Source organism: Pelobates fuscus, chromosome 3 (genome assembly GCF_036172605.1).
Source record: "Pelobates fuscus isolate aPelFus1 chromosome 3, aPelFus1.pri, whole genome shotgun sequence".
Classification (NCBI taxonomy): domain Eukaryota; kingdom Metazoa; phylum Chordata; class Amphibia; order Anura; family Pelobatidae; genus Pelobates; species Pelobates fuscus.
This window is the reverse complement of record NC_086319.1, coordinates 372,915,123-372,927,980: the sequence shown is the minus strand read 5'-3', so window position 1 is coordinate 372,927,980 and position 12,858 is coordinate 372,915,123. Positions and strand designations below refer to the sequence as shown.

The window sequence follows — 12,858 nt, the reverse complement described above, 5'->3', positions numbered from 1 at the left end:
GTGAGGGATGAATAGAGTATAGACGAAGGGTCCTCCATCTCCGAACCATGTTCACCAGGTATGCGCTCCGAAGAGACGGGGCAGTCATGCCATCTTATCCCAAGATCGTAAAGAACGGAGAAGTCAAGACAACCGGGGATTCCTGATTTACCATGTGACCCATACGTACGGTTTTACCTTCAGACTGGGCAATAGGCCTTCCTTAATGTTGTTACCCAAGCAAGGCAGTGCCTGTTTGCTCCATGAAGGTCTCCGTATCTCCTGACATCTTGACATGGGAGAAACTGTCTGCTCAGTTTGCTCGTAAAGGTCTGGATATCCAAAACAGAAAGCAAACTCTGTATTATACGGTGCAGAATATGCCAAAAAACCTGCACTCTCAAAAAAACGGAGGACCATCCGTTAGCGTACCATCTCCAGGAGTGTGTGTAAATAAATGGGAGACTCCCCCCGTCATACCTCTGAGTATTCCTTGTGTGTTTTACAGCGGCCCGGATCCAGTAGATCCATCACAGGAGATCCACATAGAGGGATCTAGTCTAAACATCTAATACTTGCATGACCAGGCAGTCCTCTAGAACGAAGTCAGTAGCGTGGATGTCAGCTCTAATTGAATTCCGGAGGGACGCCCCTCTATGTAGTCATCAATGTCTTGCACAGGCAAAAGCCTGTGTGATGAACAAATTGGAGGTACTGTAGAGCTTCGAGTGTATGAAAGAGCCGCGTTCTCTACTACTTTGATCGCATATCGCGCGAGCGTCCGGCTGCTAGCCTGAGCGGGCCGCACCCGTTAGTAACCAACAGCAGAGTCTACATCCGAGACCGGTTCTCTCTATGAGAATGGGTCCACCCGACTTGTCCTCTGTATCCAGCCCAGTATCTGGATGAGGACGAGTGAGGGGCTGCGCCCTCTAATAACAAAACAGTATCCGGTTCCGTACGAGAGGATTCGTCCTCTGTTCCTGAAAATAAATATACTCGGATCGAGGTGATGGAGGGCCGCACCCTCCCGTGGTGCAAACTAGAGTCCCTAGAGATTCAGGGTGACCAAAACTGTAGGGCGCACCAAATTATAAATGTCAGCATAAGGCTGAGGGCAATCTGGGAAACAAGGAATGGAAAACTATCAACCGACTATCAGGATCCCGTGCGCGCGCGCGGGGTCCTGGTAGGCTGCTGGTAGTCCGAGGAAAGCTGGAGACGTTCTCCGCAATCCACGAGTGCCCGGGAGGTCGGAGGAGGCCCAGTCAGGCCTCACGACGACCCGAGCGAATAGGAAAAGGAAGTCACGAAAAAACAAAAAAAGCAACAATAAACCTAGACAAGAGAAAATACACCCATTCCATCTCGGATAGAATGTAAACAGCAGGCCGGAAGGTAAGAAAAGTAAATCCCACTGGACAGGGCCAGGAGCTAACCTAACGCAGGAAAAAACTACCGAACCTATAAGGACTCCGGGAGGCATATACAGAGTAGATGGTAAAGACAAGGAAAAAACACCGCTTTCTCCTGAAGGAGTCTGAATACCGGTCCCTGCCGGTGCGAAGTTCTCCTTGGAGATGTGCCGTCGTCGGTTTTGAGTAAACCGTGGATGTGTCCGGGGTCTTCATAAGAAACTTTGCCCTTCAGGCATGAGGTTTAGGGCCTTCACCCTTGCCACCATATTCAGATGGCCGTATACTGGTGCCCTCTTGAACACTATGGCAATGGTGTTTGCCTGGACACCTGCCTATCTCCATGACACTGGTGTGCACTGGGTTTTCCTCAGTGATATTACCCCAGGCATCCGGCCAAAAGGGGTTCGGTACCAATAGCGTAGGCCTGTCATTAGGGCATAGGCTCCGCAGGTCAAACGAAGGACACAGAAAGGTTAGCCAAGCAAATAGTCACAGACATAGCCGGCCATTTAAATAGGCACCGACATGGCAGGCTATTCAATGGGGCACAGACATAGCAGGTCGTTTTAATGGGCACAGGCATAGCAGGCCGTTCTCATGGGCACAGGCATAGCAGGCCGTTCTTATGGGCACAGGCATAGCAGGCCGTTCTTATGGGCACAGGCATAGCAGGCCGTTCTTATGGGCACAGGCATGGCAGGCCATTCTTATGGGCACAGGCACAGCCGGCCAATCTTATGGGCACAGACACAGCAGGCCAATCTTATGGGCACAGACACAGCAGGCCAGTCTTATGGGCACAGACACAGCAGGCCAGTCTTATGGGCACAGACACAGCAGGCCAATCTTATGGGCACAGACACAGCAGGCCAATCTTATGGGCACAGACACAGCAGGCCGTTCTTATGGGCACAGACACAGCAGGCCGTTCTTATGGGCACAGACATAGCAGGCCGTTCTTATGGGCACAGACATAGCAGGCCGTTCTTATGGGCACAGACATAGCAGGCCGTTCTTATGGGCACAGACATAGCAGGCCGTTCTTATGGGCACAGACATAGCAGGCCGTTCTTATGGGCACAGACATAGCAGGCCGTTCTTATGGGCACAGACATAGCAGGCCAATCAATGGGGCACAGACATAGCAGGCCAATCAATGGGGCACAGACATAGCAGGCCAATCAATGGGGCACAGACATAGCAGGCCCATCAAAGGGTACATACAGAGCAGGCCAATCCCGGTTGCGCCTAAATGAGTAATAAGGGACCCCTGCATTTGGCACAGTCCCTTAAATACATGTCAATCTTCAGGGTGTCCTGTGACACAGGATTCCCAGGTGCCAACCCTATTAGAAAGCGTAATACCGTGTCAATAACGTATAATTGGGACTAGTAGTCCCGAAATGTCCAGCAGGCATATGTGGTATTCCAGCGGAAATGGTTATAGGCTGAAAATGAGCCAGAGATATAGTGGCCAGTAAATAATGATATATAGAGCAATTCATTTGAACTGTGAATAAGTCATGCACATTAATATGCTGAGGTTTCTTCATCAAAATCCTGTATCTTCAGCCTGCCACCTGAAGGTTATCGTACCCGTGGTATATATTCAGGAGTGAGGTAAAACAATTGCCAACTCAGTGTACCCTCTTATTGAGCTTGGAAGGCACCACCTTCCAACTCTACTAGCCACAGAACCTGATAGGATAGAAATAGTGTCAGCATGGACTGGTCTTGAATACCATTTTGAGCCAAAGCCAGGTCTCATTAGCTTTTTATAATTGCCATGGACAGTGGGTATCCTCCCAAATAGCCTCATCTCTGACTCCAGAGATGTATCAGGGGCGTATATACCGATGCACCAGGATATGCATCTAAGCCCACATGATCAATTGTGCACTATAGAGGTCATCACATGTGTATGGTTTTATTACAAATCCAAGGATAGGGGAACCCAAAGCATGTTGACCCCTGATCCCCCTGTCAAGCTGACTCTGCATGAGCTGTGTAATGGATGAAAAACGGATTACACAGGATAGTGCAGAGGCATAAAATGTATTATAAAAATAACTTGAAACTAACTCATACACCAACCAAAATTACCTATAGAGAACTGGCTTAATATATTAAGCCACTGTGCATGGAAAGGAGACTGCGGTCCGATCACCGCGTGTGGAGGAGGGGCCGCGAGCAGGCGCTACCCTCCTCTAGCCGGTCCGATGCATGCCGCTCTATGAGGAAGTCGGCCGCAGAGATGCGGCCACGTGTGTGAGAGGACCCGGCCGCAGGGTACTCGCGTCTGAACGCGAGAAACCCCGGTCGCCGGCAGGCTCACACAGGAGCTCGGGTTGTCCGAGGAGGCAGCCAAACGGCTAGTCTCCTGACACCCGAACGTGCGCCTGTAGCCCGTGGGGGGCTAATAGAAGAGCGCTAGGTAGTGGTATAGGGGGAAGGGGAGGAAGCAAACAGAAAGGAATCCCAAGGGACCCCCCCGAAAACCACCACATGTCAAGAAAAAACATCCCCAAAGACACAGGGGGAACGAGCAAAAAAACAAAAATGGGTAATAATCCTGAAGCAAAAATAATAAATATATAACGGAAAAAGAATATAAATAATATGTAAATAAAGATATGAAAAGTATAAAGGTTATAACTAAGATCATAGCATAAAATATAAATAATCAATATAATATGATATCAAAATCAGGATTATGACTAAATACAATAAACATAAAATATATACCTAATAAATATATATAATCCCAAACCTAATAAAGATAACTAAATACAAAAATAGATAATATATAAATAAGTTAAAACATCATGACTAAATATAAAAATATAAAAATATATATCCTAAATAAATCATAATAAATCCCAAAGCCACCCTAGAAGCAGGAGGCAGAGGTACTCTGACCTGTACTGTCTGCAGAGCAGCAAAGAAAGAGGAAATGATGCATGGGGATGGGAGTTTTATAGTACCTAACTTTTTTCTGATTGGTTGTTTTTTCTGTGCTGCTGTGGAGTTCTAGTAAAGAGAGACTTAAGCAAATACGAAGCCTCCTGTCATGTTATAAAATTATTCCACAACTTGCTTTGAGACTGCCACAGAAAACACTTTGTAAATTAATCTATTGGCTTTTAGAGAGGTTGGATGTTTAAGCCCTTCTACATATCCATTTTATGCTTTGTTTTCATTTTGAGTTATACTCTGAATGCAATCTAAAACAAAATAACATTGTGTAAACCAGGAGTTCACATGTCTGTAATGTTAAACTAAGATTATATATATATATATATATATATATATATATATATATATATATATATATATATATATATATATATATATATATATATATATACACACATACATACACACACATACATACACACACATACATACACACATACACATACACAGGACACTATAGGTACCCACATCACTTCATCTGTAAAACATTATAGTTACTGAGAAACTCAAATGATTATACTGCAGGGTTAACTACACCTCTTGTGGCTGTGTTCCAGACAGCCACTAGAGGCTCTTCCTGGACTGTCCGACATTGGATGTCCTAAACTTTTGCATGAGGACAGCTAACATCTTCTATGTTTCCCAAAGGAAAGCATTGATTGAATGCGTCCACGGTGCTGGCCAGCACCAAGACAGCCTCAGCATTGAAAAGAGGTTTAACCCCTTAAGGACCAAACTTCCGGAATAAAAGGGAATCATGACATGTCACACATGTCATGTGTCCTTAAGGGGTTAAAGAAAAAAAATTGCTGAGGGCTGTGAATCCAGTGCTTCTCAAGAGGAAGATTACCAATATTTAAATGAACACCATGACTTTAAATGGGGAAAAAAAGGGATTTGTGTACCTTGGGATCAATATAGTGAAAGATCCGTAGAACATAATGAAGGCTAATGTAATCCCTCTGATTAGAGAATGGACTCATTCTCTAAAACAGTGGAATTCTATGCAGTTATCTTGGTGGGGTAGGGTCAATTTTATTAGGGCATATGTTTTTCCTAAGTTTATTTATTTATTGAGGATGATTCCGTTACATATGCATCCCCAACGGCTCAAACTCATAAATAAGATATTTAGAGATTATTTAGAGATTATATTTGGCTTGATAAGAAACCCAGAATAGGGCAGGATCTCCTATATTTGAAGCATAAACAAGGGGGTATTGGTTTCCCAAATATCTTCTTAGATCATCAAGCGGCTCAGTTGATGCATACCCTTCCCTTAATTAAACAGGATAGAATCTCACAAAATTGGTTTAAAATAGAAGGGGAAGATATTACTGACCCATATAATAATGTTGGACTAATTTGGCCTATAATAAATAATAGTGGAAATAAAAATATACGGTGTTTAACCGATAATTTGATAACTAGACCTCTTGTAAAGTTTTGGACTTATTTTAAAAACCAACTATAATTAAGAAATAAAATATTACCAGCTTTGTCCTTTAAAAGCCTGGAGACGTGGTTGGAAAATTTAGATACGACAGAATGGATTGGGCATGGGATTAAAAAATTAGCAGATATATTAGAGGATAGGAGGATTATCCCCTTTGCCGAGATACGGAGAGTCTTTGGTATTTCATATTCACAGACTTTTAACTTTATTAGGATTAAAAGTTTTTTGCAAAGTTCCCTAGGAAGTATAACGAAGTCATCCTCAATATCTAAATTAAATGAACTAATAGACTCCGAGAAAGATACAAAAATATTAACCAGATGTGTTGAGATTATGAAAAGTATAAAAGGACTTGTTCAGCCCCTAGCTAAAATCAAATGGGAAAGAGATTTATCAATAAAAATCGATATAAAGGAATGGAACAGGGCTCTCCAAACAGTATCCTCTACGGTACATTGCTTGAATATCAGGGAAGCTCATTTTAAGCTTCTAAATAGATGGTACATGACACCAAACAAGATACAGACATTTTTGAAGGAAGGGATCTCTAGATGTTGGAGATGTGGGAATGAGGGGGCGAATGAATTACACATTTGGTGGGATTGCGCTCCAATTAGGGAAGCGTGGGATCAATTTTTGGGTCAAATAAATAACCTTTTGGATATCACGCATATCTGGACCCCAGATATTTTGCTCTTACATTTAAATCTTCCGCAATTAACTAAAGATAAGAAATGTTTGCTGATTCACGCTTTGATGGCTTTTAAGATGTCCATAGCAAAAAACTGGAAAAAGACATCAATCGGTTCATGGCCGCATTTTAAGGCAATCATTATAACCCAATGGAAAATGGAAAGGGGTATAGCCTCCAACTAAAGTATTAATATTCGCCAATATGAGATCTGGGATAAATGGATAAAGGTCCTTGAAAACCCAACAGTGGAAAGAATACTGTGACATTAAATAGGAATTTCCAGAAAAGGAGGAATCTAATATGAACTAAGAGCGGTATAAATTACAATATGAATGATAAAGAAAGAAATGTCACCTTTATTGTTTGTTTGTCTGTTTATTTGTATGAGAGTAGTGATGGAAGTGAGGGACATTTAGCTTCCGGCACTTTCACCTCTACTGATGATTGTATGCTTGAAGTATATTACTTGGAGAGCAGTAATATTGTTCAATATTGGTGCTGATATACATGTTGTGCAATATAATATATATACTTCTTTGTAATTATGTATGTATACAATATATTGTTTTTTTGTATGTTTTTTATGTATGTACAATATATTATAAAAAACACTAATAAATCAATTATTGAAAAAAAAAAAGAAGAAGAATAACGAATGCAATATAAAATAGTGATAGTGAGGAGATCAAGGCTAGTAGAAAACACTGAGGTGATAAGGAGGAGGAGGATGCAAATGTGTAAACCGGTGCAGTGTAAAACCCAATATAAGATACAATATTTACCTGGTAGCAATCCTTTGTACACATCATGCTGAGCTACAAATAGTTTGTTCACTCCCTCCACCTTTGCCAGTTCCTCAGCTACCTGTGAATACAAAAAGGGACATTTAAAGTAGGCCATCCTGCAATATTTACGGAACAGAGAGAAACTAAAAATACCAAAAATAGGCTACGTGTAAAGATCACCGAAAACAGTTAAAGGGACACTATGGTCACCAGAACAACTACAGCTAAATGTAGTTGTTCTGGTAAATATAGTCAGTCCCTGCAGCTTTTTGCAGTAAACACTGTATTTTCAAAGAAAATGCAGTGTAAACATTATAGCCTAGGGACATCTCAAGTGGCCACTCCTCAGATGGCTACTAGAAATACTTCCTGGGCCGCAGCACTGACATTCAGTGTCTCCACCCTCTGCATGGAGACCCTGAACTTTCCTCATAGATATGCATTGATTCAATAAATCTCTATGAGGAGATGCTGATTGGCCAGGGGGACGTTTGGATCTGCTCCCAGCCGCTTCCTTGGCTGAGATAATCAGAATTGACGATTGGAATCAACCAATCCAATGCTGTCTACAAAATTAATTTTAAATGCAAATACATACATATATATATATATATACACATATATATATATCCTTTTCATAGACTGTTCTCTAAAATGATACAGGTATATCATAACGTGAGGACGTCCAGCATCGTTTAACCCCTTAAGGACCAAACTTCTGGAATAAAAGGGAATCATGACATGTCACACATGTCATGTGTCCTTAAGGGGTTAAAACACTTTCGTGTTTTAAGAACACAGAAGACCCTCTAGTGGCTGTCTGATAGCCGCTAGAACAGGACTTAACCCTGCAAAGTAATTATTGCAGTTTAAGAAAACTGCAATAATTATACTTGCAGAATTAAGGATGATGGGATTTGGCACCCAGACCACTCCAATGGGCAGAAGTGGTCTGGGTGAATGGCGTGTCCCTTTAAGCCCAAAATGCATAGACTCTGGGAAAATAGCATGTTTGGAGCCTTTCGCTGCTACAATTTGTACTTTTATTATTTTAGATGAATAGAGAAATCTAATTTAAAACAGAGTTGCAATGGAGTGTGTCCTGTGATGGCATATTCTTTAGCTCCTTTTTAATAATGTTCCCTCATTAGCCAATCAGCACAGAGTGGATGGGATGCTGGGAACTCTCATTTAACATTAAAAATGGATTAATGCTGAATGGAAGCATGGCACCAGGGGACACTATAACTATGTATGTGTGCTGATGAGTCTCCATAGTTGTTTAATAGAGAATCTACAGTTGCAAAGTGTGCACGTACATTATATTTGGCTAATAAGGTTGACTAGGTGACTAGTTATGTAAAAGTGACTAATCACAGAATAACAAGGCCGATCCTGCCAGCATGGCAGACCTTTAAGCTAACCTGTTATTACACAATTTTACAGTAACAAAAGACATGTCAATTTACATTGAACGGAAAGTCACTTACCTTGGTACAGTTGGTCCCGGCAACCAAACAGGACACATCACCCCCTAGTTTCTTGGCAGCAGTGATTGCACTTAGAGTTATTGGTGTCACCTGATTGGTGTCATGTTCTGCAATAACCAAGGTACTGAGAAGCCTTCGCAGGACAGATGTCTAAGGAGAGAGGAAAAAAAAAAAAAAAAAAGGCTGGTTATACTGATGTGTAGCATGCAAACAAAACATAACTTTAAAGCAGCAGTGTCACTCCCATCCCCCTCTTCGAAAAATTAATATTTCATAAAGATAGAATCTTTATGAAATGCTCATTATGACCGTGTTGAATTTCACTGAAATTCCAAACCAGTAAAGAGAGATACTGAGACATGACTCCACCTGACTTTCATTGACACAAGACGGAGCTATAGAGTCAATCCCTGCAGCCATCACTGATTAATTGGCTGTGTCTATGGAGGCCACATGATCCACCACAAGACCTCAATGTTGTATTCTCATGCATGCGCGGGAGTACATCACTGACGTCCACGCTGAAGGTGTCCACGATGGCGGTGCCCGCAAGGGACAGGTTTAGGTAAGTAAACTCACCTTTACCTACCACACTCACACACCTCCCCCGTTTTACCGTGCCGCTTTATAAGGACACTATAGGCACCCAGACCACTTAATCTCATTGGGTGCAGTGTCCCTGTCCCACTGTGTCCTGCATTGTAAAACATACAAATACAGAAATCCAAACATAAACCAGGAGGCACACCAAATTCACTATCAATTTAAATACAGTTTTATTTACAAGACAATATAACAACCCAACACATCAAGAACAAACAGAAAGTGATAAGGCAAGAATATAAACACTCTATGTATAGAATATAAACACTATATGTAGAATATAAACACTATATGTAGAATATAAACACTATATGTAGAATATAAACACTATATATAAAATATAAACACTATGTATAGAATCTAAACACTATGTATAGAATCTAAACACTATGTATAGAATATAAACACTATGTATAGAATATAAACACTATATGTAGAATATAAAGACTATGTATAGAATATAAACACTATATGTATAGTGTGCCTGTCTGTGTCTTTATACATAAAGCTGCTGGGAATTGAATAAAGTTTGCTTGTTATCTCTCTGCATAATGCACATTTTACTCCTGTATTAGTAAATAGCCGCCATATATCCGGTGTCTCACCCCCTGCTGCCTGCCGGTGCTCAGAGCTCGGTACATGTCAACCTCACTGTCCAACACAGAGGTGACCGGAGGGGTAGCGAGTCAGCTTGCTGCGCAGGGAAATGACGTAGTTCTATTTCTAGAGCTCTATACAAAAGAGACATAGTGCCTCTTTAGCGCTTGTCTCCACCGCAGCAACTCTATGGTTGTAGAGGCTCCACTCTATCTGCAAGCTAAGGGTCTCCTGCTATAAGAACTGCTGCATGTTGCTTGCATTATTTTATTTTATTTTGTTTGGTTAATCTGAAAGCTTAAAAGCACTGACTATTTTTTGCTAATAAATATTTTTAAGATCTGTTTTTACTCATCACTTCTGTTTGCAGAGATTATATTCATTTTTAACATGAATTTGCAATACATTTATGTGGTTCATCAGAAATTCTAAAAAAAAAAAAGAGAATTAGTCATTTATGAAAACGACACAAATAATGTTCATATATATAAAATATATGTTTTCTTTCCTTTTTGCGTTAGTTTTGTGTGAATTCACAATTTTCCTTATATTACTTGACATTTTCTTTCTGCCTTTTCTGTAATTTGACAAAATAATCCATCTCTCTCACTTTTTAGTTTTCTGTATTTTTGATCCTTTTTTTCCTAATGATGTGACCATTGATTACATTCACATATTAAGAGGGAAAAAAAAGTAATATTATTGTGGTGGAATCTCGGTAAAAATAAATTTAGTAGGCCGAGATTACCACGTGGCATGTGTACGTGCATATGCTGACGTATCGATCAGTTGGTTGCACGAGGCAAGATACGATCAGTAGTGTACGGAGCATGTGCAAGAATACAGGATGTAGTATTCCCCTCCTCCATTGTGCTGGACAAGCCATGCGGTCAAGCAGGAAGTTAATTCTTATTTGTATTGATTGGTCAAGAGAATGTGCGGGTGGAGCTTAATATGGGAGGAGTTATGTGCCTATATAAGAAGCCTGCACTATTGTCCGGGGCTCAGAACTTGTTGTATTTTGGTGACGCTAGTCCCTCTGAGTCCCGATCGGTGATCCAATAAAGAATGTCTTCCTTCCTGAAGAAACCTGTGTCCATCTCTCTGTGCTTCGCTTCCGTCAGTTTCTCCGGTATCATTTGGTGCGTTGGCCGGGAAGCTCATCGTTCAACGGTAGCTGAGAGGCAGAGGAGTGAGACGGTCTATCTTTGCCCACGTTCTCTACGGCTGCACCCCTGAACTTCTGCGTGGACCTCCCTTCGTCTCGGCGCCACTGGTCTGTTGTCCAGGAGATCATCGGCCTCTACGTGAGAAGTGCTGGGGTGTCCCCGTCGATGAGTGTGAACTCAGGTTCAGGAACGAGGAGGTAAGACAACTGCTGTTTTAGACGGCAGACCCACTAGGGGTATACCGATTGTGCGGTAGGCCCATAAGGGGTTATTTGTGTATGGAATCTGCCCCCTCTGTCGGAGGGAAGGAGCGAAGGCGCACCGCTCAATCGAACGCTCTTTAGTCAGACCGTTTGATTTGGTTAGTCAGGCGGGGTCCTGTGTAAATAGCCCTAGCCGGACACCGGTGTCTTGTCTAGACTAGCGTTCTAGGGTGTATATTACGTTCGCTAGGTCGGAGGGACCGGGAGACTAAGCGGCGCCTGTGTAAATTCGGTTCGCTAGCTCTCAACCTATCTTGGCTAAGTGGGAAGGCGTGTAAATTTGGAACCCACTAGATTTTTGATAGTAATCGACTAAGAGGCGCCTGTGTAAATTCGGTCCTCTAGCTCGCTATATGTGGTGATTGGGCAGTGTGGCTAACCAAAACGGGTGTATATAGTTTTAGGTAGTCCATCAAGGTACTGGCCAATAGTTTAGTTGGGAATTGTAAATGTGATAAAGATTGTTTAGTAAAGTGTATATCTTGTTAGATAGCGCGAGCTCAGCCGTCTAGCGAGAGTGTTAATAGTGTGTTGCTGTATTATAGTGCACGGTACCATAACCCTGTATATTTACTGACACTGTATATAAGTACTAATCATTGTCGTCCATTGCATGTTTAACACCATAACCACTAATAATTGTATTGTGACCTTAACTTGTGCTTTGACCTATGCTAACCGTACTGTAACCGCTATTTGTAAAAGACGATGTTACTGGGGTGTGTTATAGACGGGTAATTCGTATATAGAGAATTATAGCGTGGGTGACTGTATAGTTTCGCCAAAGGGCATAATATTGATTATCTAGTGACTGGTGTAACAGCTGTGTGTGTACGGGAATTCCCTGACTGTTTATTGTGTTATTGTATACGTTTCACTTGGTAACTGTACCACGTGGTGTTGTTGCCAGAGGAAACGGGTGTGACTGTTGAATAGTACGCGTGCATAGTATTCGTTGTCAACGACGTTCCATTGATAAGTATGGGCGCGTCGCAGTCAACGATTCCGGATCCCTTAGGTTGTATGGTGAAGAATTTTAAAAAGGGATTCAAAACTTGTGATTTTGGGGTTAAAATGTCTCCTGTACGTTTGGTCACTTTGTGTACTAGGGAGTGGCCTACTTTGGTTGCGACATGGCCGCCACGTGGCAGTTTGGATCCAACTCTGGTACAGCGCTTACACGTGGCTGTATCGGGTAGGCCTGAACTTTACGGCCAGTTTCCTTATATTGATTGTTGGAGACAGGCCGTAAATGACTCGCCAAAATGGCTTCAGACATGCCACGAGGAGCAATGTCGCCTCATGGTAGCTAGGACTTGTTTGTCCACTAGGACTGGTGTTAGGCCCATTTTGGACACGCCCCCTGAGTCCGAGATCCCTTTGCCGCCCCCTTACTTTCCGTTAAGAGGAAGTGACGCAAATGCAGGA

At 42.0% G+C, this 12,858-nt stretch overlaps 1 protein-coding gene across 1 annotated transcript in view; it reads right to left on the bottom strand.

Moving 5' to 3' along the window:
• ETFA (electron transfer flavoprotein subunit alpha) overlaps positions 1-10,116 on the bottom strand; it is a 40,910-nt gene extending 30,794 nt beyond the window's left edge. Inside the window, exons 1-3 of the mRNA XM_063445918.1 lie at positions 10,007-10,116; positions 8,799-8,948; positions 7,306-7,387 (exon numbers count right to left, since the gene is read on the bottom strand). Coding sequence (XP_063301988.1) covers positions 7,306-7,387; positions 8,799-8,948; positions 10,007-10,042 — 268 coding nt within the window. The 5' untranslated portion in view covers positions 10,043-10,116. The remainder of the gene's footprint in view (positions 1-7,305; positions 7,388-8,798; positions 8,949-10,006) is intronic.
• Positions 10,117-12,858: the final 2,742 nt, after the last annotated feature.